Source organism: Magnolia sinica, chromosome 4, assembly GCF_029962835.1.
Source record: "Magnolia sinica isolate HGM2019 chromosome 4, MsV1, whole genome shotgun sequence".
Classification (NCBI taxonomy): domain Eukaryota; kingdom Viridiplantae; phylum Streptophyta; class Magnoliopsida; order Magnoliales; family Magnoliaceae; genus Magnolia; species Magnolia sinica.
The window spans coordinates 21,157,853-21,184,810 of NC_080576.1; the positions used below are offsets into that span (position 1 = coordinate 21,157,853).

The 26,958-nt window shown below is 41.4% G+C and overlaps 1 protein-coding gene across 1 annotated transcript; it reads right to left on the minus strand.

Annotated features, from left to right (window-relative positions):
• Positions 1-621: 621 nt before the first annotated feature.
• LOC131244401 (probable beta-1,3-galactosyltransferase 8) lies at positions 622-18,472 on the minus strand. The gene is made up of 9 exons (XM_058244012.1): positions 18,374-18,472; positions 5,568-5,852; positions 4,989-5,053; positions 4,650-4,852; positions 3,640-3,897; positions 2,857-2,944; positions 2,450-2,575; positions 1,620-1,729; positions 622-1,120 (listed from the first exon to the last, which is right to left on the minus strand). Exons 2-9 carry the CDS (start codon positions 5,745-5,747, stop codon positions 972-974), a joined length of 1,179 nt encoding a protein of 392 aa, XP_058099995.1. The 5' UTR covers positions 5,748-5,852; positions 18,374-18,472; the 3' UTR covers positions 622-971.
• Positions 18,473-26,958: the final 8,486 nt, after the last annotated feature.

Here is a 26,958-nt window from a genome sequence, read left to right on the forward strand (position 1 = left end):
TCGTTTGCACAGTTACAGGGCTCAGACTGCCGGGCTCTTCTACATTCGCCATGTTACGATTGACCCTTTGGAATCTTTAATGGCGAGACACTCAATTACAACTCTTTCCTGTGGTGTGCTACACCTGAGATTTGGATCTACATAATTTTAGGACCCATCCTAAAATGGGCTGGAGAAATGGATGGACGGTGGGGATATGCAAAAAAATAAAAATAAAATCATCAAGGAAGCCCCACGGTAGGGAGCCATCTTACTTCCTGGGCCTTCTAGTTACCGTTTGATCTCTGCCATTGGTTAGCCAGGTAATGGAGATACGAGAAGCGTGGTTTCCATCCCCGGCTGGTAGAGTTGTGAAATTTCCGGCCCTGGGGTTGGCAGAGTAAATATCTCAACAGGTCTGGCCTGATCGCTTCAAACTTTGGCCGTTTACCGATGCAACTTGGACCTTATCCACGTTATGGTTTGCATTGTGGCGAGATCATAAAGTTCAATATGTTAGGTGGCCATCACAGCCATACGCGTGGGACGCGAATTGCCTGCCAAAGCCTTGCGCAAGAACTTTCTGCCACGGGAAGCTAGGTGGGGCCCACCGTGATGTCTGTGAGAAATACACACCGTCAAATCAGGAAACAGTGAAGATTGAACGTCCACCATTGAAATATTCAAAGGACCTCATAAGTTTTAGATCAGGCTAATATTTTTGTATTTTCAGTTCACCCTAAGTAGGAACGACATTATGAACGGTATGGATGGCATATAAACATAGTCCCATTATTGAGAGAGATGATATAGTATTTGATGATATTCCCATACTCTTCATTTTTGACTTTTGAGATGTTGATATCAAATGCCAACTTCTCCTTTCCTTTTCTTTTTCCCACCTAAAACCCCATGTGAACCAACCAATACATATTTGCCTAATCCTACCATGTCATTTTTTTTTTTTTAAATTTATAAATATCAACGTCTCTCTAGAGAAGAGCATTCCAAACAGCTCCATCTCCTTCCCCACATGCATTATGCACTGCCTTCATTCTCTCCACTGACTTACATATCCCACTGCACGACCAATCAAACGACGCCACGCATACATTCCCTTGGTGTGTTTTCCACTCGCAGTCTGCAGCACCAACATTCCATCTTTTCATTTTCAACCAATCCAATCACTAATACTCATGTACACGACACCCCACGTACCAAAATCACCGGGTACTTGTTCTTGCCCTATTATGGATCTGGTCCACTCACTAGGTGGGCCCTGATATTAGAAACAGGTGGACTGGATGCAAGTCTTCGCCAAGCTTTTCACCACTCTACGTTTGTTTTATATACTGTGGCCCACCTGACCAGCGGACCAACCTGATTCTTTCGGCAGGGCATCCTCATGGTGGTGTCCCTAGGATGAATGGTTTGGATCTCGCACCCATGTGCCATTCTGACACACGTGTGGCGTGTACATGTAGTAGTAGAAGAATATACATTTACACCACTCCTATTTAAAAGAAACAACCCTCTTTCTATCCTGCTCAGTATAAGTGGAGAAAAGGTTGTATCTATCAAAGGGAGGGTGCAAATAGTGAATCTCCAAGTATTTGACACGTGTAAATCATCCAACGTACCTGGAGGGGTCCCACAGCACATGGTACGTTCGTCCACGTGTTGGACCTCCAAGCCAATGAACCATGAACCCAGTGATACATCCTCATTAGCATATCTGTGCAATATGGGCCTGTAAATATATACCAAAAAAGGTTACATTTTAATGAGGAGAAGAAATACCATCCACCCACTTTTATTTATTAAAAATTTACATGCATTTATCGTCCATTTTGTGAAAGTGTACCATTACAATTCTCACAGTGGCAAACGGGTGTATGTAAATTAAATGGGATGGGTGTGAATATAAAAACCCAAAAACATATGGAGAAGGTCTCAAGTCCAACCAGTTGGACCATATGTTACCGTCCGCCCTTCAAAAACCTTCCCACCTATCATATGAATGCCACATCCAACCGTTCAATAGGTTGGTTCCTTCATGAGGATCAACTCCTCATGTGAACATCACCGATTTTTCCACCAGGCGATCCTCATGATGAGAACAACCTATTGGACGGGTTAGATGCCTCATGCACATGAAAATTTGAAAATTTATTGGTTGGGTGGACGATAACTTATGGTCCAACTGATTGTACGGGAGACCTTCTCTTAAAGATAACACGTTTACGTAAATCGTGACAGTTCCTGGGCGTAGCTGGGCCCATCCAAACATGGCGGGTAGGAATGTCAACATTGCATTCCAAAATGGGTTTTGGAAATTCGAAATTTGATATGTTGCTAGATCGACGCTAACCATCTTTAAACGGTGAGAGATGATGGGCACACAGCTCTCGGTGAACTCGACTTGCATTGAGGGTCGTATGTATAAGAAACAAACGTGTGGCAAACTCACGCGTTAATGGCGATGTAGGTAGCGAGATCCTTAGAAATGGCGTAGATTTGGCCAGTGGCATGTCTGAAATATCTGTTCCCTTCTTCCCCGAATTTCCAAAATTCAGGCTCGTGATATTTCACCCCCCTGCGTTTTTATACAACACACGTATTTCTCAGATGCGATATATCTGCATTTATTTAGTGCAATTTAGAAACGAATTTTAGTGATCCAGACCGTTGATAGGAGCTGGGCCATCATGGATGGATAATAAACGCCTCCCCCCAAAATTTTTTCAGATTGGATAATCCCAGCCGTTTATTTTTTGGACCACTAATCCAAAGGTTATAATCATTTGATCAGGACTCCCCATACTAAATGGGTTCCTTCAAATCAACGGTTTGGATGCTCGTTCTTAAATAACTCACTTTTGGGAAAGCACCGGTCCGGACTTCATGCACCCAATGTATGTCCGCGGTTTGGATCGATACCGCGCGAGTGTAGTCGCAAGCATACCTGCACGGGAAAAAACAAATCCACGTCAGTTTTTAGAAGGCACGCTCGCTGCACGTGACAACTATGAAAAACAAATACCTTGCATGCTTGGAAACGGATTGGCTACTCCCCCTACCACCAGCCAATGGCTGATGGTAGGTGCTCTGTGGGACCCACCATGATGTATGTGTTTCATCCATACCATTCATTTATTTTTCGAGCTCATTTTATGACATGAAACCAAAATTTAGATGAATAAAACACTCAGGTAGGCCACACAAGAGGAAATAGTGGGAATTCAACGAGCACCGTTGAAGCATTCTTATAGCCATAAAAGTTTTGTATCAGCCTATCTTTCTGGTGTTTTGACTTCATCTCATTAGGAATGACCTTATAAACAGTTTGGATAGCATATAAACATCAAGGTGGAGCCCAGGAAGGTTTCAACGTAGGAATTTCTTTCCCCAAATTTCCCTCTTGTGTGATCTGAGTTTTGTATCCACCTCATTTTTGGAATCAAGCCCTAAAATGATCCGTAAAAATGGATGAAATACATACATCATGGTGGGGCCCACAGAGAATCGACCATCACCCACCGGGCTGATGGCAGGGGGAGTAGCCAATCCGTTTCCCGCTTGCATGTGCCTTTTGTACACGTGGCATACATTGCCTTGAAGAATGGAAGGGCATAATGGTAAAAAAAGAGAAAAGCTGACCCAAGTTAAGATGCACATCATCGTCGACCTTGACGTAGAAATCAGCATCCCACATGGCTACTGCCGTAGAGAAGTAGATTCGGGTCTTTGAAGACAGCTCATGGTATCCTTCCACGTGTTCGAGCCTCAGGAAATCCTTCGTCTTTGAATCCTCAGCGTCGATCGCGCGGTCCAGAACGCCACCTGGCGTTGCACTGTGGCCAATCACAAACCGAATAACGATACCTTTCTCTTTCTCCAGCTTCTTAAGCTTAGCTTCTGAGGAGTTACGTGCATGGCTATTAGGAGTAATAGATAGAGGGGCATTTCTGTCTTTTTATTACTAAAAAGCTTAAAGAAATATCCGCTGTTTTTTCGGAGGAATTATGTATATAGTCCATTCATTTGGTGGGCCCACACTTGGATGAGAAAATGTACGGATTTTAACTTTAAAAGATGACTAACAAGTCTACCTGATGAATTGACGGTCCTGATTTTGTAACGAGGGCATGTTCGCAGTGCACTCCACTTGATGAGTGGGCCTGCTCTCGCACACGTGTGGCACGTGACACTCGTTCCAAGAAGGCCTATGTCAATTTAGACGAGTGCACTGTGGGAGATCAGGGCCGTCCATTCATCTAGTGGGCCACACGTGTACATCAACGGCCAACCATTGTCATGTTTAAAACAGTTCATTGTCACTGTACATGTGTGGTGCACTTGATGAGTAGATCAGCCTTATTTTTCCGAGAAAATCATCTAAACAGATCATACACGGCTCCAATGTCCAACACGTACCAAGTTGGCACGTGTACCAGTGCCTGGAGGTGTTTGATTTTGATAACTTATTACTAAGGATGTGTTTGTTTGCACCAAATTCATGAAGAGTTGCACCAAATTAGACTAATCAATACTGGAAATCATGATATTTGGTGCAACCAAACGCGCCCCAAATTAATCACTAATCATATTTGTTGAGAGATTAACAGCAATTAAAAGAGAGAAAAATGGTAAAAGAAAAAGAAAAAGACCTTTAGGCATCCAAGTTTCTCGAAGAGATTCCCGGCGTTTCTTGCTACTGAAAGCGGTATTGATTCCGATCACGACAAATGCCTTCTGTCTACCGTGATTTGAACCTTTGGAGGTCCTTACGATAGAAGGTGGGCTGCCCATCCGGCTCATTCGGGCAGCCGCTAGTTCCATCTCCACCATTGAAATTGTTTTATCAAGTGACCTGAATAAAAATAAAAGAGAAAGAAAATGAGTCACACGTGTAATAAATCGTGTGCACAATATATTATTTATGTGCATTGCACGTGCCATTTACACGTGTGAATGAATAAAACAAAGGGACCAGAATGCAAGCTTACTGAATAGCTTGATGGGTCTTTGTGACTTCTCCCATTATATCTCCCGGTTTTCCTTCAGCCAATTTCTGTCAGCTAACATAATCTATTAGAAACTAATTAAAATTGAAAATTTTTAAAAGAGTGCGCATGGCTTCGGTGCGCACACCGAGTGTGTTGGAAAACTAACTCCTGCCATTGAAAAACAGCTGGTGGGAATCTTCCAATCCCTTTAAAATACGAATTTCCAAACACCCAATTCGAAATTTACGTTGAAATTCCCGCCTAGTGCCTACTACTTTCGGATGGTGGGAGATGTGCGCACCAAACCTCCATACACACTGTGCTCACAGTCTTTTTATTTATTTATTTTTATTTTTTGCATTTTTAATTTTCTTATATGGCATGCAATTTCCATATGCTTTAGATGGTTAGAAAAACTATTTACTATACAAAATAGATAATTAATTGAAGTATTTTTATGTGCAATGACACGTTTTTTTTTAAGTGGGCCCATTTTAAAGTGCACGTGTGACAAAATGGGCCCACTCAAGGCCCATACAAGCCACAAGTGCACACGAATATGAAAATCATGCCACTTACACGCTTATGTTCGCAATCTCTCATCATGGGCACCATTTTATTTTCTTCATGGCCTGAAATTATCCGAATCCCATTATCCGATTGCCCGCTCCATGTCCGATTAGTAAACAACGAGCCCACGAAGAAACATGCCATGCAGAGTCCAACGATGGCTTTGCCCGATAGAGTACGGCCACGCATTTTCTTCGGCTCGATATCAGGTCGCCACGGCCACAAGTTCGCTATCGATGGACGGACCACGTTCGCCGGCTTCTTTTCGGACAGCACCGGCCTTTCGGAGAATGTCTGCATGAGAAAAACACAGAGGGTTGTGTTTACAGTGTAAGTAGAGCAAAAAAATATAAGTTCTGGTGTAACTAAGTTGTGATACACAGGTGTTTAACGTTATTGTTGTATTTATACCATCATATTCTGTGTGGTATTTGATGTGACTTGGGTCCCTGAAAAAACAAATGTGATGAACGGTTGAGATTTTACAATGAATGTTTCTAAGATTAGAAATTAATGCCATTTTATCACCTTCTTTCTAGAGGGTTGAAGTATTCGTTAGGGGTGGCTTTCAGGCCCCTGTCAAACTCCACGCATTGAATCGTCGTGAAATACTTTGATATTCTGGCAGAGTGCGATGGACGATACGCAGGCATTTAAAAATCACTCATAAAAGGATTACGTGGCATAAAATAATTTAAAATAAACCGTCCAAATTATAGAATTCATCTTAGATTTATCATGAACAAAAATATAATATTTTTAGATTATCAAAATATTAGATTTCTTGACATTTATTGAGCGGTTACAAATGAATGATCTTATTTAAAAAATAAGTGTCCATGAATCAAACGTTACAATTTTTAGAAAACCTTATTTTTATGATGTAACTTAAGGAAAGTTATTGACTCAATTTAACCTGTTTATTTTGGATGATGTGTACACATCACGTGTACCAAATTTAAGTGCCTGTGTATCAAGCGTCCCACGCAGCCGGAGCATACAAAAACTCTCCCTAGCGTCTGTTAGAACTATATGATACGTGGCCCTGCACTTTTACACGGTGTACGTGAGTTTGAAATTCTAGAAAGTTGGCTCATGATGTAGTAATCCAGACCATTAATTTTCTCTGTCCTACATGGATGGACTATATTTGATTTTTTTTTTCCTGTATGGAATATTGTTAGATTTTCCATAGCCTAAAAATATATGGTTAGGAAGAAATATGCAAACGGTTAACAATCAACTGTAAATAGTTGAATGTTGGTCGCTAGGGTCTTCTAGTCTAGGGGAATTCGAGATATGCTCCATCCACCGTTGGAAGCAACAGATGAACGCCCTGGATTAACTAAACATGGCCCCCCCTTTTCAGAACCGAAAACCCGTTTGCACCGTCCAAAGAAGTGGGCCGGGTATCGTATAATTCTTCTAAGATCGAATTTGAAAACGTGGGACATTGCACGTGATGTGATATGGGACGTTTGAGTAGGAAAACCCAACACCTTACCTGAGTTGCTAATTCCACATACCTGTGGATCCGTACACATAAACACGTGGGCACATGTGTCACAATTTGACACGTGTACGAGATCTGAGCTTTCCATCCGACGATCTTAACTTTTGAGATCTTCTGGCGTAAAAATCAGACAATTTCAGAGCTTGGGTGGGCCATAGAATAACAAAACAAATGATAGCTAGAAAAAAATAAAATTTTAACCGTCAATTTATATTGTGGTTGTGGCCCAGGTAAAGATTGAGATTGCCTGATTCTTTAAGCGGAAGATCTAACCATTATTTTCAGCCTTATGAAAAGCTCAAATCTCACACAAGTGTTTCATATTTGCACGTGCACCCGTGTGTGGGGCGTATATCTCTCTACATGGGCGTGGGTACGGAACCAGCGAACTACGTGGGAGTCTTTTCCTAACCTTGGTTGCATTTCGTTATCGGCCATTTCTGGCCCGAAAATATCGTGGACGATTTTCAGATCTTGAAGGTTTTGGGAAAGCCTAATTTTAGATTTAATTAATATTAATAAATGTTAGGAATAAAGGTTTATCTTAGGTTACTTTGAAAATGTATTGCCGTTGGGGTGGTCCACATGCACTGTTGCGTTAATATAAAATCCACCTCCACCATCTGCATCACCCCATGTTAGACCTTGTATTTGAATGTTAGCTCTGTGTGTGGTTCAGGTGAACCACACGTTTGGAATGAGTGATAAGAAAAAATTTCACCCTCCAAACCATTTTCCTTTATATAGCTTGAATTACTTGTGGACTTTAAAGTTAGATCTCTTGCTCTGGTGGTAGACTCTTAGGAGTTTCAACATCGGGTCAAGGGTTCCAGTACCCATAGGTGGTGAAATTCCACTACAGCGTGAGTGCGTTGGGGTATGTGTGTGTGTAAGCCATGAGATGTGAGGCCTGGGCTACGAGATAAAAGGATTAATTCACCATACTTTAACAGTTTGAGTTTTTTTAGAGTAAGTGGTTAATTATCCTGCATTAAATTGGTATCAGAGCGAGAGGTCTCGTGTTCGAGACTCCTCGTCAGGGATGATTAAAAATTCATTCGACAATCACCTAATGCAAAAATCAATAAATTTCAGTAACTCAACTTGAAGCCCAACTCATGGGAACTTCCCACGAGGTCGAGCTGTGTGGGCCCCACTGTAATGGGTGTCAAACATCTACCCCATCAGTCAGATGCACTATTCCATAGTGGGCCTGGGGCCTAAAAATCAAGTCAATCCGTGCCTTATGTGGGCCACACCATATACAAAAGTTGAGAGGGGTTACCCTCCATTCAAACATTCATAATCATTTTTTGGGCCCACCGAGATGAGGTTCACAAATCCGGCCCATCCATTACGTGTGTCGCACTTGGATGAGGGGTCAGACCAAGTTTCAGACGCATCTAAATTTCATGGGCCCCACCAAGTACTTTTATATATTTAAGCCATGTCTTCACATGATGTTAAATGGTATGGCCCACCTGAGTTCCATATACGGCTGATTTTTGGGATATCCCATAATTTAAAGGGGGCCCGTAAAATGCACCGTGTTCATGTTTGACATACATCATGGTGGGGCCCACACATCTCGACCTCATTGGGAGTTCCCATGAGCTCGACCTTATAGAACCTTTTCCCTATATGTGTGTGTGTGTGTGTGTGTGTGTGGGAAATGGTTCTATGCAGTCGACCTCATGGGAACTTTCCATGAGGTTGAGCTGTGCGGGCCCCACCGTGATGCTATATATATATATGTGGGAAATGGCTCTATGCGGTCGTCCTCATGGGAACTTCCCATGAGGTTGAGCTGTGCAGGCCCCACTGTGATGCGTGTCGAACATCAACACCGTCCATTTGATGGGTCCCCTTTAAATTATGGGATATCCCAAAAATCAGCTCTATACGGAACTTAGGTGGGCCATACCATCTAAAATCATGTGAAGACATGCCTAAAACATATAAAAGCACTTGGTGGGGCCCACCTAAAATTTTAATGCATCTGAAAGTTATAGGGAGGGAAGGTGTTAGGCACCTACTCTGTCCTTACGGAGGTACGATCTTTACTTGATAAGATCCGACTAATTTATGAAGAATAATAGTTGTTCTCGTATGCTAAAAATGTAATGCAATGCAATGGTAATAGTGTTTGATTGATTCAGATTTCTAACGGGTAAGATCCGACTATATCGGCAAGCCGCATAGCATACGTTTGAAACGATCAAGTATAGAGTGCGAGTATGTATGTATGGATGCTTAATGCTGTATGGATGCTTATGATAAAACGATGGCCAATTGGCTAAGGTTTCTGGTGGACCTACTGCGATTATATCGGCAGGTCTCAGAGCATACATTCGCTAGTCAGATACGATGGAAACGATGCAAATGCACTATAATGCTGATGTATATGAGGAGTAGGGGGTTGAGAAGGGAATAAATGTTGCACGATGCTGATGCATTGGTTTGATAAAATTGCTATAGGCTTGAATTGATGGATGAACGGTAGTGTCGCAAGGTTAGATTGAGTGGTTCAGATTTGAACTTAGGTGGCTCAGGAGACTTGGACTCTGACTAAGCTAGGCTAAAACAAGGTTGGACTCTCTCTTTCTCTCACTCTCATGCTCCTTAGTGGAGCGATGCTAATGCTAAGGTTAAGGGATGCTTGGGTGTGTATCTCTTGAAACGAGAAAAGTTGTTTGAAATGAGAAGGGGAAGCGACTAGTTATAGTCTACCAACTCAGTTTTCTAGTAATTTTTGGTGATCCTAGGGGTAAAATGTGTTTGAATGGCTATGATTTGAGATTGTCATATGACATCATTTCATGGGTTGAATGAGTTGGTAAAATGGTGATTTTGGGTAAGGAGATATGCATAAGAGTAAATGCACCTCAACTGCACACTTAAGGTTAAAAAAAAGGAGCAACCCACATGCTCAAGGGATGTTGCCTGAAAGAGGGGAAGTGCCACATAGCCGGCGGCAACTTGGCTACGGCCGGTCTCTACTTGGACTCCCTGTTTTGACAGGCAACATCCTCCAAGCATGTGAAGGCTCTGCTATGAGGGTTAGTGCTTTAAAGTTTCGACCATTTCTTCGATTGAGTTTGATTTTGGGCTTGGGTTCGGGCTTAGTTTTGGGCCTGACTAGGTGAGTTGATTGGGTTAGGGGCTTGGGTAGGTTGACCGGGTGAGTTAAATCAGTGAGTTGATTCAAGGCTCTAGGGTTTTGGGTTAGGCTGACTAGGTTAGATGGGCTGAGTTTAGGGTTTAGGACTAAGTTTCCTACGGTTTGGACTTCTAGGGTTGGGGTTTAGGATCATGGTGTGGTTGTCTATCCATCCATTTAGACTTTATCAACTTATCAGCCTAAGGTGGGGTGTCTATGGTGCCCCACTTGGATGAGGCTAAGTTTCAACCTTATCAAAAACTTAGGTAGGCCCCACCAAATTGTTTTAGATGTTATAGGTATAATTTTACATGGTTTCAAATGATATGGCCCACTCGAGTTCTAGATGTTGTTGAGTTTTGGGATATCTCATAACCTAGGGCTAACCCACCAAATGCACGGTGTGGATGTCTGGCACACATCACAATGGGCCCAGCAAGATCAACCTCATATATATATATATATATATATATATATATATATATATATATATATATATATATATATATATATATATATATATAGCCAAATGCTCAGTTGCGCACCAGTTTGTACGGAACTTGTGAGAACTTTTTTGAGAACTCATCATACGTGATGTGATTCCAAAATCTAACCGGTCCAAGTGATGTAGCACCCCATGAAACCCCAGGGCCTAACTTTTACTTTGATCCAAAACTTTGGTGGGCCTTGGAAAAAGTAAACAATTTCCTCCCTTGATTTACATCTTTCTTTTCTATGGCCCACCAGAGTTTTAAATCAGGGTAAAAATTGGTACCTTAGGGTTTCATGGGATGTCGCATCACATGGACCATTCAGATCAGATGCCCATGACACCTGTGCGCAGGTGCGTAGGTGAACATGCCTTACACACACACACACACACACACACACACACACACACACGGTCGAGCTCATGCGAACCCATGAGGTCAAGCTGTGTGAGCCCCACCATGATGTATGTCAAACATCAATCCTGTGTATTTGATGGGTCCCCTTTAAATTATGGGATATCCTAAAAATTAGTCATATATGGAACTCAGGTGTGCCATACCATCAAAATCATGTGAAGACATGGCTAAAATATATAAAAACACTTGGTGGGGCCCACCTAAAATTTGGATGCGTTTGAAACTTGGTCTAACCCCTCATCCAAGTAGGACACACATAATGGATAGGCTGGATTTGTGAACCACATCTCGGTGGGCCCAAAAAATGATTATGAATGTTTTAATGGAGGGTAATCCCTCTCAACTTTTGTATGTGGTGTGGCCTGCACAAGTCACGGATTGACTTGATTTTTAAGCCCTAGGCCCACTATGGAATGGTGCATCTGATTGATGGGGTAGATGTTCAACATACATCATGGTGGGGTCCACACAGCTCGACCTCATGGGGAGTTCCCATGAGCTCAACCATGTAGAACCTTTTCCCTATATGTGTGTGTGCGTGTGTGTGTGTGTGTGTGTGTGGGAAATGGTTTTGTACGGTCGACCTCATGGGAACTTCCCATGAGGTCGAGCTGTGCAGGCCCCACCGTGATGCATGTCGAACATTAACACCATGCATTTGATGGGTCCCCTTTAAATTATGGGATATCTAAAAAATCAGCAGTATACAGAACTCAGGTGGGCCATACCATCTAAAATCATGTGAAGATATGCCTAAAACATATAAAAACACTTGGTGGGGCCCACCTAAAATTTTGATGCGTCTGAAACTTGGTCTAACACCTCATTCAAGTGGGACACACATAATGGATGGGCTAGATTTGTGAACCACATCTTAATGGGCCCAACAAATGATTATGAATGTTTTAATGGGAGGGTAACCCCTCTCAACTTTTGTATGTTGTGTGGCACATATATATATATTTATTTATTTATATATGGGAAATGGTACTATGAGGTCGAGCTGTGTGGGCTCCACTGTGATGTTTGTCGTACATCTACCCTATCAGTTAGATGCACCATTCCATGATGGGCCATAGGATTAAAAATTAAGTTAATATATAACTTGGGTGGGCCACACCATATACAATAGTTGAGAGGGGTTATCTCCCATTAAAACATTCATAATTATTTATTTGGCCAACTGAGATGTGGTTCACAAATCCAGCCCATCCATTGTGTGTCCCACTTGGATGAGGGGTTAGACCAAGTTTCAACCGCTTCCAAAACTCAAGTGGGCCCCACCAAGTGTTTTTATATGTTTTAGGCATGTCTTCACATGGTTTTAGATGGTATGGCCCACCTGATTTTCGTATACGGCTGATTTTTGGGATATCCCATAACCTAAAGGGGACCCATCAATTGCAGGGTTTTGATGTTAGACACACATCACGGTGAAGTCCACACAACTCGACCTCATAGTACCATTTCCATTTCCGTGTGTGTGTGTGTGTGTGTGTGTGTGTGTGTGTGTATATATATATATATATATATATATATATATATATATATATATATATATATAGAGAGAGAGAGAGAGAGAGAGAGAGAGAGAGAGAGAGAGAGAGTGCCACATTGGCTCAAGCTAGCTTGAGCTACTGACCAAACTGAGCAAGGCTGGCCAATCAGGCTCGAAGATCAAATGAGTTGAGTTCAAGATGGGGTTGGTTGCTGATCAAGTCAAGCCGAGCTATGCTAAGCTCAACTTGGTTCGACTCGTATATAACTCTCTCTCTCTCTCTCTCTATATATATATATATACATACATCCTTTGGCAGGATTATTTGTTCGAGCAAAGGGTATATAGCATCAGGCTAGCGATCATTAGAGGTGGGCATGTTGGACCTAATCCATTGGATCCGACCCGACTCGGTACTGTTCTGAATAGAATCGACGGCCTAGATCGGCCCGATCGAGTTTGTTAATCCAAATTCGGTCGTTTTTCGGGTTGGGTTCGGATAGAGGTGTATCTGAACAGAACTGATCCAAAAACTCGAACCAAAATGGTCCGAACCAACCCGACCCGGGATGTAAATATATCTCTAAACAAAAGTTTCACCACCCAGGCTTTTCGTTCGGCGCCAAAAAATCCCGCCCAATGTACACCCGAGCCCCCCAACTCTATCTCTATATTTCTCTGTCTCTCTCTATATTTGTCTATCTCTCTCTCTATTTCTGTTGAAGAAGAAGGCAAGAAGAAGGTTAGATAGATGTACTGTGATAGATCAAATCCTTCTTTTTCTGCCGTTGGGTTTTGGAGCTTCATGGGATTTCTCTGTTGGAGAGAAATATATACTGAGAAATGGTGTATAGTTGTGTACGAAAGAGAGAGGGAAAGAGAGAGAGAGAGAGTTGTAGCTGAAGAATGGTCAGCATACAGCTGTTTACAGGCTGTCGTCTTGACAGTTACACCGAAGTTGACGGAAGCAGATTGGTTGGTGTACGAAGCGGATCAGCTGGTATAACGGGTCTGATCACGAGGTATGTGTTATATCCAAACCGTCCATCCATTTGGCGAGCTCATTTTAAGGCTTGAGACAAAAAAATAAGACAGATCTAACCATCAACTGGACCACACTTCAAAAACTAGTGGGAGATTGAACGTCTACCATTGAAACCCTTTTTAGGTTCATAGAAGTTTTGGATCAATATGAAATTTATTTTTCCTCTTCATTCAAGTACTTATGACCTTATGAAATTTATTTTTCCTATTCATTCAGTTACTTGTGACCTTATAAACAGATTGGATGTAAAATAAACGTTATAGTAGGCCCTACAAATTTTTTAAAGGTGAAAATCATTATCTCTACTGCTATTTATGGTGTGGTCCAGATGATCTTTGGATATGATCCATTTTTTTGGATAATGCTCTAAAATGATCTTTAAAAATAGATGAACGATGTAGATATAATAAATACATTACTGTGGAGCCCATGTAAGATGTAACTTTGATCTCCTTTGAACCGTTCTCACAACTCGGAGATCGAGGAGCATCAGTGCTGTCTTCACACGACACGTACTAAGAGTAGCTATATAGGCTAGCTGGTGCTGGCTACAGACATATAAAGCTTCTTCAAGAAGCTATATATATCAATGGTGTAAAGCTTCTTCAAGAAGCTATATACCTTTATGTTTTTATCCTACTGAGTAAATTATGTGGGGCCATCTTGAATTTTTTTAGTTTATCCACACCGTCCATCAGTTTTTTCAGATCATTTTAGGGGTTGATACTAAATTTTAAGTAAATTCAATAATTAAGTAGATCACACCATACGAAATATTGATAATAATGATTTCTACACCGTTGAAAGAAATGAACGATCCAAACCTTGCCCAATCCGATTCGACTTGGTTCCTGACCGAGTCGGACTCGTATCGATTCAGGCCAGCAAGAGTTCAGATCTATTCGAGTTAGATGACTTGGACTCAATCCCGGATCAGATCGAGTTTGGGTCAGGCCCTGCAAATTTCGATCTGAGTCGGGTTGGACCTAATCCTATCCGACTCGGTTCGATGCTTAGCTCTAGCGATCGTGATGTGTTTTAGAAATCCACTCTCACCATAAGGTGCATGACCCCTTGTTATGCATAGGAAGGGGATGCCGAACATGTATCACTTGTGACAACCTGCCACATGAAGTTCCTATGCTCAGAAGCTAGGTGGGGCCCATTGTAATGTTCACGAGAAATACACCCTGTCAATCCATTTTGCTAGCTCAAGTTAAGACTGTGAACGCTGGGAAATCGGCGCCCACGTTGGTTTGGCGTTTTATGGCAGGGGTGATTGGGCTGACTTGGATTGTTGATGTGATAGTCTTGGAGTTGCCACCAGCCACTTAATTCAAAATTCCATGGTTAGTTAGAACCTGCAGAATGTGTAAAGTCAGAGAATCGAAGGACTTCTTGCTTTAAGTTGACTCCTGATTTGCGATTAGAGATTCTGAGTAAGGGACCTCGGTTATAAAGAGGGAAAGTATTAAGTACACTCTCTGCCCGTACGAATGTACGGTGTCTACTTCGTATAGTAAAATAGCCTTAATGGATAAGATGACAAGATCGAAATGAGACTAGGCAGGCTTATATTTCTTATGTGGCAAGGTCCGGGATTTCGGCAAGCCACAGAGCATACGTTCAAAGAATGTCTAGAGGAGTTTTTGAAATAAATGTGATGATGCTAAAATATCATTAAAAGAGGACTAGGCTACTATGAGTTTCTGATGTGATAGGATCCAATGTTTGGCAAGTCATAGAGCATACATTCAATGGCAACTTAGAGAAGCAGGGGAGTAGAGAAGGGAAATAATGATGCGTTGAATGCTAGTGATGATAGTGTGATCTTTGGCTTGCACTTGAAATAGCTAGGATGTTGGATGCACTATGGTTGGAAGTGATTGACTCAAGTAGGATTATAAGAGCTGAGGGTTTCTTGAAAGAGGCTAGGGGGAGGCTAAAAGGATGGGGCTTGAGAATTCAAATGCTCCCTCCCACTCTCACTCTCTTGCTTTCTCTCACTCTCACTCCTCTTTTGATTTTGGTATGTTGTGTTGTGTTGGTGGTGTTTCTTGGGTGTTTGAAATGAAGAGAAGTGAAGGCTATTTATAGCTTTTTGGGATGACATTTTGGTAATTTTAGGGTTTATAGAGGGTAAATGTTGACATGGTGGCTTGTGATTGACCGATGGGAGAGTAATGCCACGTGACACTTTCTTATTGGTCTTTAGGCTTTGGTAAGATGGTAAATAGAGTGAAACTTAGGGGTAATTCTTTGAGAGAGTTGACTTTTGGAGGGGAGATAGCTGTGTGCTCAAAAGATACACCTGTTGGGAGAGGGCAATAATCTGATTACTGCCAGCAGTAGTCAGACTACCATTCGTGGTAATTAGACAACTGCTCGGGTATGGTTGTTCCTATGGTTTGGGCCGGTGGTCCTATTTCGGGCCCTGTGAGCGGCCTAAAGCCTATTTTTGAATATTTGGCTTAAAATGGTTCGAAATTGGCTTGAAAATAGCTCGGAAATGGTTCGAGAAATGGATTGACTTTTGGACACCTTCTAGCTCGGATGATGGTTCGAGTTAGGGTTTATGGTAATGTAATGGCTTAGGTTTAGTTAGGGTTTGGATTAGGTTTGAGAAATAACTGCAGTTGAGGTTTAGGATCAGCTCCTAAAGGTCATCTATGCTTTATCAAGTTGCTAGTTTGGGTGGGGTGTCTATAAAGACATGAGCAAAAAATAAGTCAAATCTAAAACTCAAGTGGGCTACATGATAGAAAAGGTAGGTGAATGATCATCACCATTGAAACATTCATGGAGCAATAGAAATTTTGGATCACACTAATAATTTCATGTTTTCAGCTCATTCAGGTAGGAATGATCTTACGAACTGTCGGGATGATATATAAACATCAGGGTGGGCCTCAAGGAGGTTTCAACAGTAGGAATTTTCCTACCCACTTTTTCTTGTCATGCGACCACTTGAATTTTGGATTTTCCTCATTTTTGAGCTCGTATCCTAACATGATTTGCCAAAATGGATGGATGGGTGGATTTCTCACAAAATTCACAGTAAACCTTTTGACCAAACTTCTTACGATAGGGTGTTACAAGCAATCTGCACGGGGATGTCCACCCTTGATTTTTGATGGGCCCACCATAATGTGTATGCGAAATTCACTCTAGCCATTAGATCATCCCAATTCTCAAATTAGGCCCATGGCAAAAAAATCAGGCCGACCTATGATTCTCGTGGGCCAAACCATAGGTTTGAAGAGACACATCCTCCATAGATTTTTTTATAGGGCCCACAATGTAAAGAGTGTGTGAAATTCACTCCAACAATTAAATGTCATACAAAAATTAGGCCTGCGGGCCAAAAATAAACCCACCTGAGTTCCATATGAATTAAGGATGGGTCTAGTTTTGAGCCCTAAGTCTAATATATGATGACATACCTAATGGTTGGAGTTGATTCTACATACACCTCATGATAAAGCCCACCCAATGCTCCATGCGTAAGTCATTGTGCTCCTGGTTGCATTCGTTTGCATGGACAATTCGATCCATCGATCCCAACTGTCCATTAAATTGTATACATTTCTCAGGATATCATACAAAATTCATATTTATCATGCAATCCAATCTATCTTTACTTTGGTTTTATTTTCTACGGTCATCTTTATTGAAAGCCATATATGGGATGGTTACGATTGTCTAAAAAGGTCATCCTTATTGAAAACCATAGATGGGATGGTTACAATTGTCTCAAAAAAATGATGCTTTGAAATCATAAGCATTTCATGAAAAGCTCTAACATATGGACGGATCAAATTGTCAGTTAGACTTATTTATCTGTAATTGACATTACCCGTCCATATTAAATATCATTGATCAAATGGTTGATACATGTCAGATTGGTGCCATGTTTGTATAAGAGCTCTTCAAATTCCTATTGAACCCAATGAACAGTATAGATCAATGGACCAGACAATCAGTTATCTCAATGCAAATAAGAGCACTATAACTTATAGTTCTCTGAGAGCACATAACCATCTCTTAAAATGAAAATACCATGATATTCTAACGATATTATCATTTTAAGTATTTTTTTCATAATCATTCAATATTTTCAAATTTTAACAAAATTTGTTGTAATACATGATACATTTATAAAATATATTTTTACTGGTCCACATCAGACTTACAAAGTATTTATATAATATTAGCTTGAAAAAACATCTACTAAGTAAGTAGATGGACCACATGCCCAATGAGCACCGCTTTGGACCATTGTTATGGTATGATTGATGGGACTTTGAGAAATGGACCCTCCATGATCCACCTGATAACTATATGGTATTTTCATTGTGCCTCACAAGCACTTTTTCTTTTTTGCTTCCCCCCTCTTAAACGGTCATTTTCTTGTAATTATTTCAAAAGCCTAGCATGGGATGCTATAAATTCCACATTAAATCAATATCTATAAAAAACAGTAAAACTAAATCCATAAATAAAGACAAAACCCACTTTCTTTTTCCATAAATTACAATGATAGAAAATGATTATATTATCATTTTTTAATAAATTTTTAATCAATAAATTGATTTTGAATGATAAAATTAACACCTCAAGTCATTATCTTAGTGAAAAAAAAGTATGGTAAATTACTAAAATTTGCAAAGAGATTAAGTTTGTGATGATACCTTCTTTCAGGCACAAGCCAGCAACAAATCGCCTCCGAAAATGAGATGATATTGACTGTAAACGGGTCGAAAAATTCAAATTTGTTAAGATTTTTCTATAATAATAAGGTTCTCTTAGTTTATATTAATTTGGAAATCTCTCTCACTTTCTATTTAACGAACGGCTCTGATGCAGTTAACTCATGTAGACAGCATGGGCTAACGACGTTAATTGTAGGAGAAAAAGAGTCCATTGATTAGTCGGGCACGAAAATAAGAAAAAAGAAAAGCTAAAATTACTACTTGCACTCGCTCAAGTTCACTTTCGAATTGCACCCAAGACACTCAAGGAAACGACTCGTGTGTAAGATCAGAGCCGGTCGTTAAGCGATCCTCACTTGATAGACTCTACCCATCTAACATAAAGCCAATACGATCATCAGGTGGGCCCCACATGAATAATGATAGTTTGGTGAATTTCTCTCGAGTTTTATTTGTTTTGTACAGGCGTGGCCCACCTGATGATCATACAGGCACACTACATTGTCGGGACCGACTGACAAGCTGATCAGATCTCCCGAACGTGTGCCTTTCTTACACGTATGAGGTGAGTGCATTTAAAACTGCTCTGCCGAGCGAGTGAGATTACCATCTCTCTATCTAAACGGGGCGGCTTTCGCATGAAGTTTTTGCGCTGGCAACATAGGTGGGGCCCACCGTGATGTTTGTGAGAAATCCACCCCGTCCATCCATTTTTTGAAATCATTTTAGTGCATGGGGACAAAAACGATCTGGATCGAATACTCAGGTGGGCCCGAAAACGTGAGGATTGAATTTCCACAGTTGAAATATTCCTAGGGCCACATAAGTTTTGGAATCAGGCTAATATTTATGTTTTCAGTTCATCTCAGTAGGAATGACGTTACGAACGGTATGGATGGCATGTTAACATCACTTTCGACCCCAGGAGGGTTTCAACTGTAGTAATTTCGTTACCCACCTTTTCCTTTAGTGCGGCCGACTTGAGTCTTGGATCCTTCTCGTTTTTAGTCTTATAAACTAAAATGAGTTCACAAAACGGATGAACGGGGTAGATTTATCACAAACATCACGGTGGGCCCCACCTAGGTTTCCAGCGCAGGAACCTCTTATGCAGAAAATCCGCGTACATCTACACGTGCGTGTCCTCGTTGCTCGCACGCTACCAAAGAGAAATGATATAGTGGGCAAAGTGCATAGAAACCTTCGTGTGCACCTAGCTGCATTTGGACTCTTAACTCATACAAATCACCTATCCGGTCCATCAATTCGGTCCGACCCACTCTTAATATACTTCATTATAAAAATAAAACAAGTCGGATGATCATACACACCAATGAATAGGCCTATATTCTAATGATCTTGTCCATCCATTATTTCATGCCATTCAATAGAGGGTTTAGGTCATCCGATCAGGTCAATTTCTATATCTCAGCCTATGAAGAGGGGACAGGACCTAATGGACGGTCTCAGATAGGCGATATTGTATTAACAAGGCCAAATGCAACTAAGGTGTATGCGAAGTTTTCCGTACATACGGCCACGTAGATAATTTGTCAGGAATAGAAGTGCAGATGTGGTAATGGCATATGATTAAAGTCATGGCGAAGGCATGACCTAACTACATTAAGTATACACTTACGTGTTTGTCATTTTGTCATAAATAGGCTTCTAGGGCCTTTTTCAGGAAGGTTAGCCAAATCACGCTAAGGTGGGGAGATTCACAACACACGTGTTGACTTTGGACACGTGCATGAGATCCTTGCCGTTTATTTGGATCCGATGTGGGCCTTTAAATTTCACATATATGGTAAATGGGATCGCTTATCCCTAGTTCTTTTTTTTAGAATGGTGGCCCGCTTGATGAATGGTTCGGGCCATTTTTCATTGGATTGAAGGCAGGTACTGGCCGGGAAACGGATTGGCTACTCCCCGCTGCCACCAGCCAATGGCTCATGATCGGTTCTCTATGGGCTCTAGCATGATGTATGTGTTTCATCCATGCCGTCCATCTATTTTTCTAGATCATTTTATAATATGAGACAAAATGAGATATATCCAAATCTCAAGTGGATCACGTTACAGGAAACAATGTTGAATGGACGTTGACCATTAAACACTTTTTGGGGGTCATAAGAGTTTTGGATCGAGCTGATCTTTGTTTTTTTTACCTTTATCTGGGTCTGTATGACCTAATCAACAGATTGGATGTCAAATAAACAGTATAGTGGTCCTTAGGAGGATTTTAATGGTGGATATCCAATAAATATTGTTTTCCTGTGGTGTGGTTTACCTGAGATTTATTTCCCACTCATTTTTGGGACCAAACCAAAAATGATCTGTAAAAATGGATGAATGGATTGGATGAAACACATACATCATGGTGGGGTCCACAGAGCATAGACCATCAGCCACCGGGCTGATGGCAGCGGGAGTAGCCAGTCCGTTTCCCAAGTTTAGGGGTTCAGGGTGGTGGCCGTGCAGGGAGCCACGTGAATGCTTTGTTGCCTCTTTTGTACATTTCTTCAAGTACGTGTGCGGTTCATTGGATGCTCCGGTGGGTCTTCATGTTCTGTGCAGGGTCTGTTCATGAATGGCCCAGATCTCGCACAAGTGTACAACGATGGCACATGGACTGGACATATGATCCTTGATCCGAGCTTATGCCCATTGCATGGTATACTTGAGTCGTGCCTGTACAAGTGGGCTTATGAACGGGTGGCCCACACCGTTGATGAGTAGGACCCTAAAGCTCCACCTGGCAGCCCTCAAATGTGATGTAGAGTGGGCCACTGACACCTTCATAGCAAAGATGGCCCAGAGAATCCAGACTGTCAAAATCTTAAATCACTTGTATCTTGTATATTGGGATAAGTTTTTCGACATGTTATATATGATTTGAGGGTAAGATGACTTACTTAAGCCAACCAACCCGTTATGCTGAGTTATCCTTGTAGGATTTGCTATATTCTATCAGATCAATTGTCAAAAACACCATTCAGTTTCATTTTTATTATAAATAATAAGTTTTAGTTCAACGTGTAATTTTTGATTCTTTGAGTTGAAGAAGTCGTGTACGAACATGAAAATGGTTAAGAGAATAATGCCATGAAGTCTAATAACAGGAATACAAGTCCTCCATAGTAAATTTGCAATTTATAATAAGTTTACTATTTATAGAAATTTATGTTTTTAAGATGTTAGAGTTGGAGTCTAAGTTTAAAATTTTATCCTATTTTTGAGTTCCTTATTTAAAGAGTTATATTTATTATTATTATTATTTTAAAATCATCAAACAAGTTATTTGGAATTTATTAAGAATTATTCGTGCTTTTATCCCTTGCTCGCTTAAGGAATCTAGAGGCCTCCGGAGATTCAGAGTAGTCTTCCACAAGGAAGATGGGCCCCACTTGCACAAACTAAAGCCCATGTGATACTATGCATATCTTGGGTGGAAAGTTATGAATCCTCTTTCGTAGGGCTATTTGGCCATCCTGACAACAAAGATCCTCGTTGGACTCCGAGTAGGATTGTCAATGGGCCTGACCTGAGCCTAGCAGACAAAATCAGGTTTTGCAATGGGTAGGGTCGGTCCACAGGTCAACTGGTCCGGCCCATTTCCAATGGGTTCGGGCCAAGCTAAATGGATAGCAGTTCGGGCTTGTTCTGGAAAAGGTGGCCCATTCTAGTTCATGAGTCGTGCTTGGGTTGCCGTATAGGCTATCAACGGGCTGGACCATTGACCTGAACCACCCCAAAATCCGAAGTTAAGTGCAGAACATATATCAGGATCGGACAGCTTTTGGCCCATATTCCCCTCTTAAACATGAGTTTGGGTATGGGGTAGGGTCGAGAAGGATTGGTTAAGTCCAATCCGATTACAATTGAATGAGTTAGGTGGGTCGGGCTTGGGCTGAGTGGGTTTTAAGTGGGCGGGTTCGGGGTCTGTGTCAGTTCCAGCCAGAATTTTGGCCCCTGCAGTAAACGGGTCTGGTTTGGGTTGACCGCGACCTGACGCAAACCCACCCGTAATTCCAAGATGTCATTATCCGCGGACTAACCGCTCAAACGTGCCAACTTGGCATACATGATGATAGATCTGCGATCCTCATGTGGTGGGCCCTACTAAATAGACGTCCTGATCAATGATCCTCAATAGATTTAGAGGCGTGGTCCACCAGATGAAATGGAGTAGCATAACATTTTGCCTTTGGCATCCAGCAATGCGGCGCCTATTTAACGGTTTGGATCTAGCACATATGTACTTAATAGAGCCACGTGTTTTTGTTCCAACTTAATCTAAACCGCTGGTAGATGCGGCTCGAGCAGAGGTTTTAGGCAAGTTGGTGTGCTGACCTGGCCAATTCCAAATCGGTTGGTACACCCACATGAGATATCAGATGAGTGTGATCTGTAGCAGGTAGCCATGTAATGGTGGGACCTTATAAATGTACGGTCTGGATCATGATTTGGTGGTGTGAGCAGCCTGGTAGCGCTTGTACCGTCCATTTTGGTTTGTCATTTCATAAAATGGGCGCGGCTTTGGTGGATCCGGTTGAGACCCCTGACTGTGGGGCTCACAGTGATGTATATGCCTTAAATCCACACCGTCCAACCATTTTGAAAGCTCATTTTAGTAAATTATCCCAAAAATGAAGCTGACCCAAATCTCAGGTGTACCACACCACATGAAACAATAGTGATTGAATCCTCGCCATTAAAAAATTCATGGATTCTACTGGAATGTTTATTTGCCATCCAACCTGTTGATAATGTCAAAAAGACCCAGATGAAGAGACCACACATATATTATGTTGGTTCAAAGCTGTTGTGGCCCACAAGAAGTTTTTAATGGTCAATTATTACTGTTTCTGTACTATGGTCCATCTGAGATTTAAATCTTCTTAATTTTTTGGATGATGCCGTAGAATGAGATTTCAATATGGATGGACGGCGTGGATGTAGTTACATACATCACGGTAGGCTCCATAGTCAGGGGTCCCACCTGCCTTGGTGGATCCGATCCGAAGCCGCGCCCTCATAACCATGCTGATCTAAACCATTGAAACGATGGGGCTCACGTTAGATGGTCTATGCATCAAAAAATTCCCAATTGGAATATTTGGCCTTTTCTGGGTTTAATGTGAGCCGTTGCCGTATTTTCTTTCTTAACTCTCTATTTTTCGAGCCACCTAACGGAGGGTTAAGATCGTTAGGTCCAGGACATTATTTGATGCATGGTCTATCCTCTGTAGGTTCTGTAGTATCAACGGTTTGGATCGCAGGGTCCTTGATGCGAGTGCATATGTTAAAAAAAACAACGGTTTGGATCCCTGAACCAGGGTCCCACTTGTACAAACTGAAAGCCAACCGATGCTAGATGATGATCTGAACCGCTCATGTTTTCGTCACTGCCTTACGGAAACAATGACTTTACAATTATGCTTTTGTGATGATCCTAACCTTTGATTCTTTCATTGGAATGTGAGCCGTTCAATTAGTTTTCTGTGTTCCAATTTCATCTTCCTACACAATCATCGGTCAACAAATGTTTGTTAGGATGCCCCCTGTAGCATAAAATCCATAATATGAACGGCTCAGATGATCAGTTAAGATGCAACTCGGGCGGTGAAAGCCCAACCCAAACAACAGCTGTGGTACGGCAGGCCTATTCCGCCAACGTACCATTGTCTAGTACATCAATACCACGAAAACTGTAGGCCCTACGTGAATATCACTTCTGGAAAAATACAGCTGTTCCATTCATTCGGTAGGCCACACCGTTTGGAATCAACAGAAAACCGTAGATCTGACTCAACCTACACTTGTGGCCCACCTAGTGAGTGGATCAGCCTGAATTTCGAGAAGGTTGATATTCATAGTGGGGCCAGCTGTTTTACTGATACGGATGTTCTACACGTGATCAATTCTCTTCTAATGACATGTATAAGACATCTCAGCCATCCAAAAAGAAGTTGGGCCCCGTGAAGAGCATCTGCCTCCAGGATACGGCAGATCCACTCATTAAGTGGGCCACACCTTTTTTAGGCCTGGCAATGGGCGGACCCAAGGGTCGATTTTGAGCTGGTCGGGTCGAGCTTTGACTTTGCTGGAGACAGGCCTAGCCAATTGCCAGCCTTGTTGGGTCAGCCGTCCATTTAGAGAAAATTACCACTGTAGACCCCACGTTTTATCCAGCGTGTTTTATGAAAATCCAAAACTTACCTTCTCAGCTTAGACATTGCATGTACGGACAGACCATTTGAAGCTGGATATACTACGGCTACGCAACCTATTGCTGCGGTATAATCCGTAGCTATAGGTCTACAGAAACGAAAACTCACTTTGAAAAGCAGGGGTATTTTCGCCCTCAAATGCTCTGTCCGTACGTGCAAGGTCTAAGTTAGGAAGGTAAGTTTTGGATCCTTCATAAAATACGCTGGATAAAAGGTGGGGTGTACAGTGGTAATTTTCTCATTTATTTTGATCCCACAGCTTGCCTGATGAGTTGACCGCTGTGGTTCTTTTTCGCTGCAGATGATCTTCATGGTGGGACCCACCATCTCTATGGCTCGGGTTGAGTGGTATCATGAACCCAGAAAGTATATGCTCATTTCATTCCCTGACTATTAGATTGGTGAACTGTTAAAAAAGAGAATATCCAACGGTCCTATTTCAACAAACAAATGTCCACGAATCATTTGTTCATGTTGTTCGAACAATCTGATTTTGCAACTGTGACTCACATAATTTTAGTGAATGCATGCCTCATGCACCATTTCTAAGTGCCTGTGTATCAAGCATGGTAGGCAGCCAGAGTATCAAATAACTCCTCAGGTGGAAAGTAGTGCTGTCACTGAGTCACACTAGTCCGTCCGGCCTTTGGGCCCTGTCACGTACTCGATTTGGATACGAATTTTAAGCCCATTTGGTCAATCTCTCTCTCTCTCTCTCTCTCTCTCTCTCTCTCTCTCTTTCTCTCTCATTTATTTTTTATTTTTATTATATATATTTTAAAGATGTCCTCCGTCCATAACAAGTCCCAATCATATCAATGGTTTCGATCATTGAAACATGACCCCAAGGGCCAACAGGTGCCTTTAAACTACACCTGTAAGTTGGATGAAAACTGCTAACAAAAGACTCTAAACCAACCATACTTTGTGTACAATAGTGGTCCGCTTGGTGATAGAACTGGGGCCATTCATCGTTACCCGGGCCGAGTAATGTAGAGGTCGCCGATATTTTCATGGCAAAGATAGACTAGAGAAGGCCCGATTGGAGGTGGAAGTGACCGGGACCATTGGAACCTTAAAATAATCGTATCTCACAAACTGGGATGAGTTTTTCAAAGAATCATATATGATTTTGGGGTAGGAGAAGCTACTTTAGCCAACCAACTTAACTATGCGGGGTTGCTTGTGTTTGCGAGAATCCATTAGATTGACGGTCAAAAGCGCATTTTATTTTTGTTTTTACTATTAATGGTAAGTTTTAATTTGATCGTAACTTTTGATCCTTTCAATTTTAGAAGACGTGCCTAACATGAAAAAGACTTAGAAAAATTATGAGAGTAATGTGGTTAGGCCAAATTGGACACTTACTATTTTTGGCTGAAAACCATGTAGTCTAGTAAGAATCATGACCGTCTGTAAATAATAAGTTGCTTGTTTAGGGAGTTTTGAGTCTAAAACTCCATCCTAAGTTTGAGTTCAGTATTTAAATGATTGTAATTTCATTTTTTAAAAATTTATTAGAAATTATTTCTATTTTCATACAGTGGATTCGAGGAATCTTCATAAGGAGTCTAGAGAGCTCCGTAGATTTGCAGTAGTTATCCCTAAGGAAGACAGTGATTGACCTCATCAGGTCCTTCCCTGCATCACCGAACGAGGCTGCTCAGTCCATCCTTCCCCCACCGGCTTTACATCAGGTGGGCCACAACGTATAAAACATATGGATGTCTATAGCAAGTTTTCTTGCCATACATTTGTGTTGTAAACTGTAGCTTGGCTGATAAGTGGGCCGTCCTATATTTTGGCCAAATTATCTACAAGCATTCATTGTTGGTGAGGATTGAAATTGCAATCAAATCACAATTACCTTCTCCCCTCTCAAGATTTGAAATTGCAATCCAATTTGTTTGTGCATCCAAACACAGCCTAGATGTGAAACCAGTGTGAACTTCGAGGCCTTGAAAGACGGTTCAAGATTCAAATGTATGTACCTCGGCCCATGATAAAAATATAGGTGATAATGGGTCTCCCTGTCTTTGGTCGATAAAAAAACGACGGTCCGTACGCGTCGATGAAATTAAGATTTAAGTGAACAAAGGTCATATGGAAGTACTTTTGGAAGCAGGCTAAGCCAGAAGCTTTTTGATAAACATCTCATAACTAAGTACATGTGGCATATATTAACTAAAATTAAACCACCCAAATTGCATAATTTACAATGGATAGGTAAGAGCTTCAAAATCCGACTCACTGAGTGATGCTAGTATCTGATTAATGGAAAACTGTTGAATTTGGACTATTGACTATTTCAATTTTTTAATTTTCTATTGT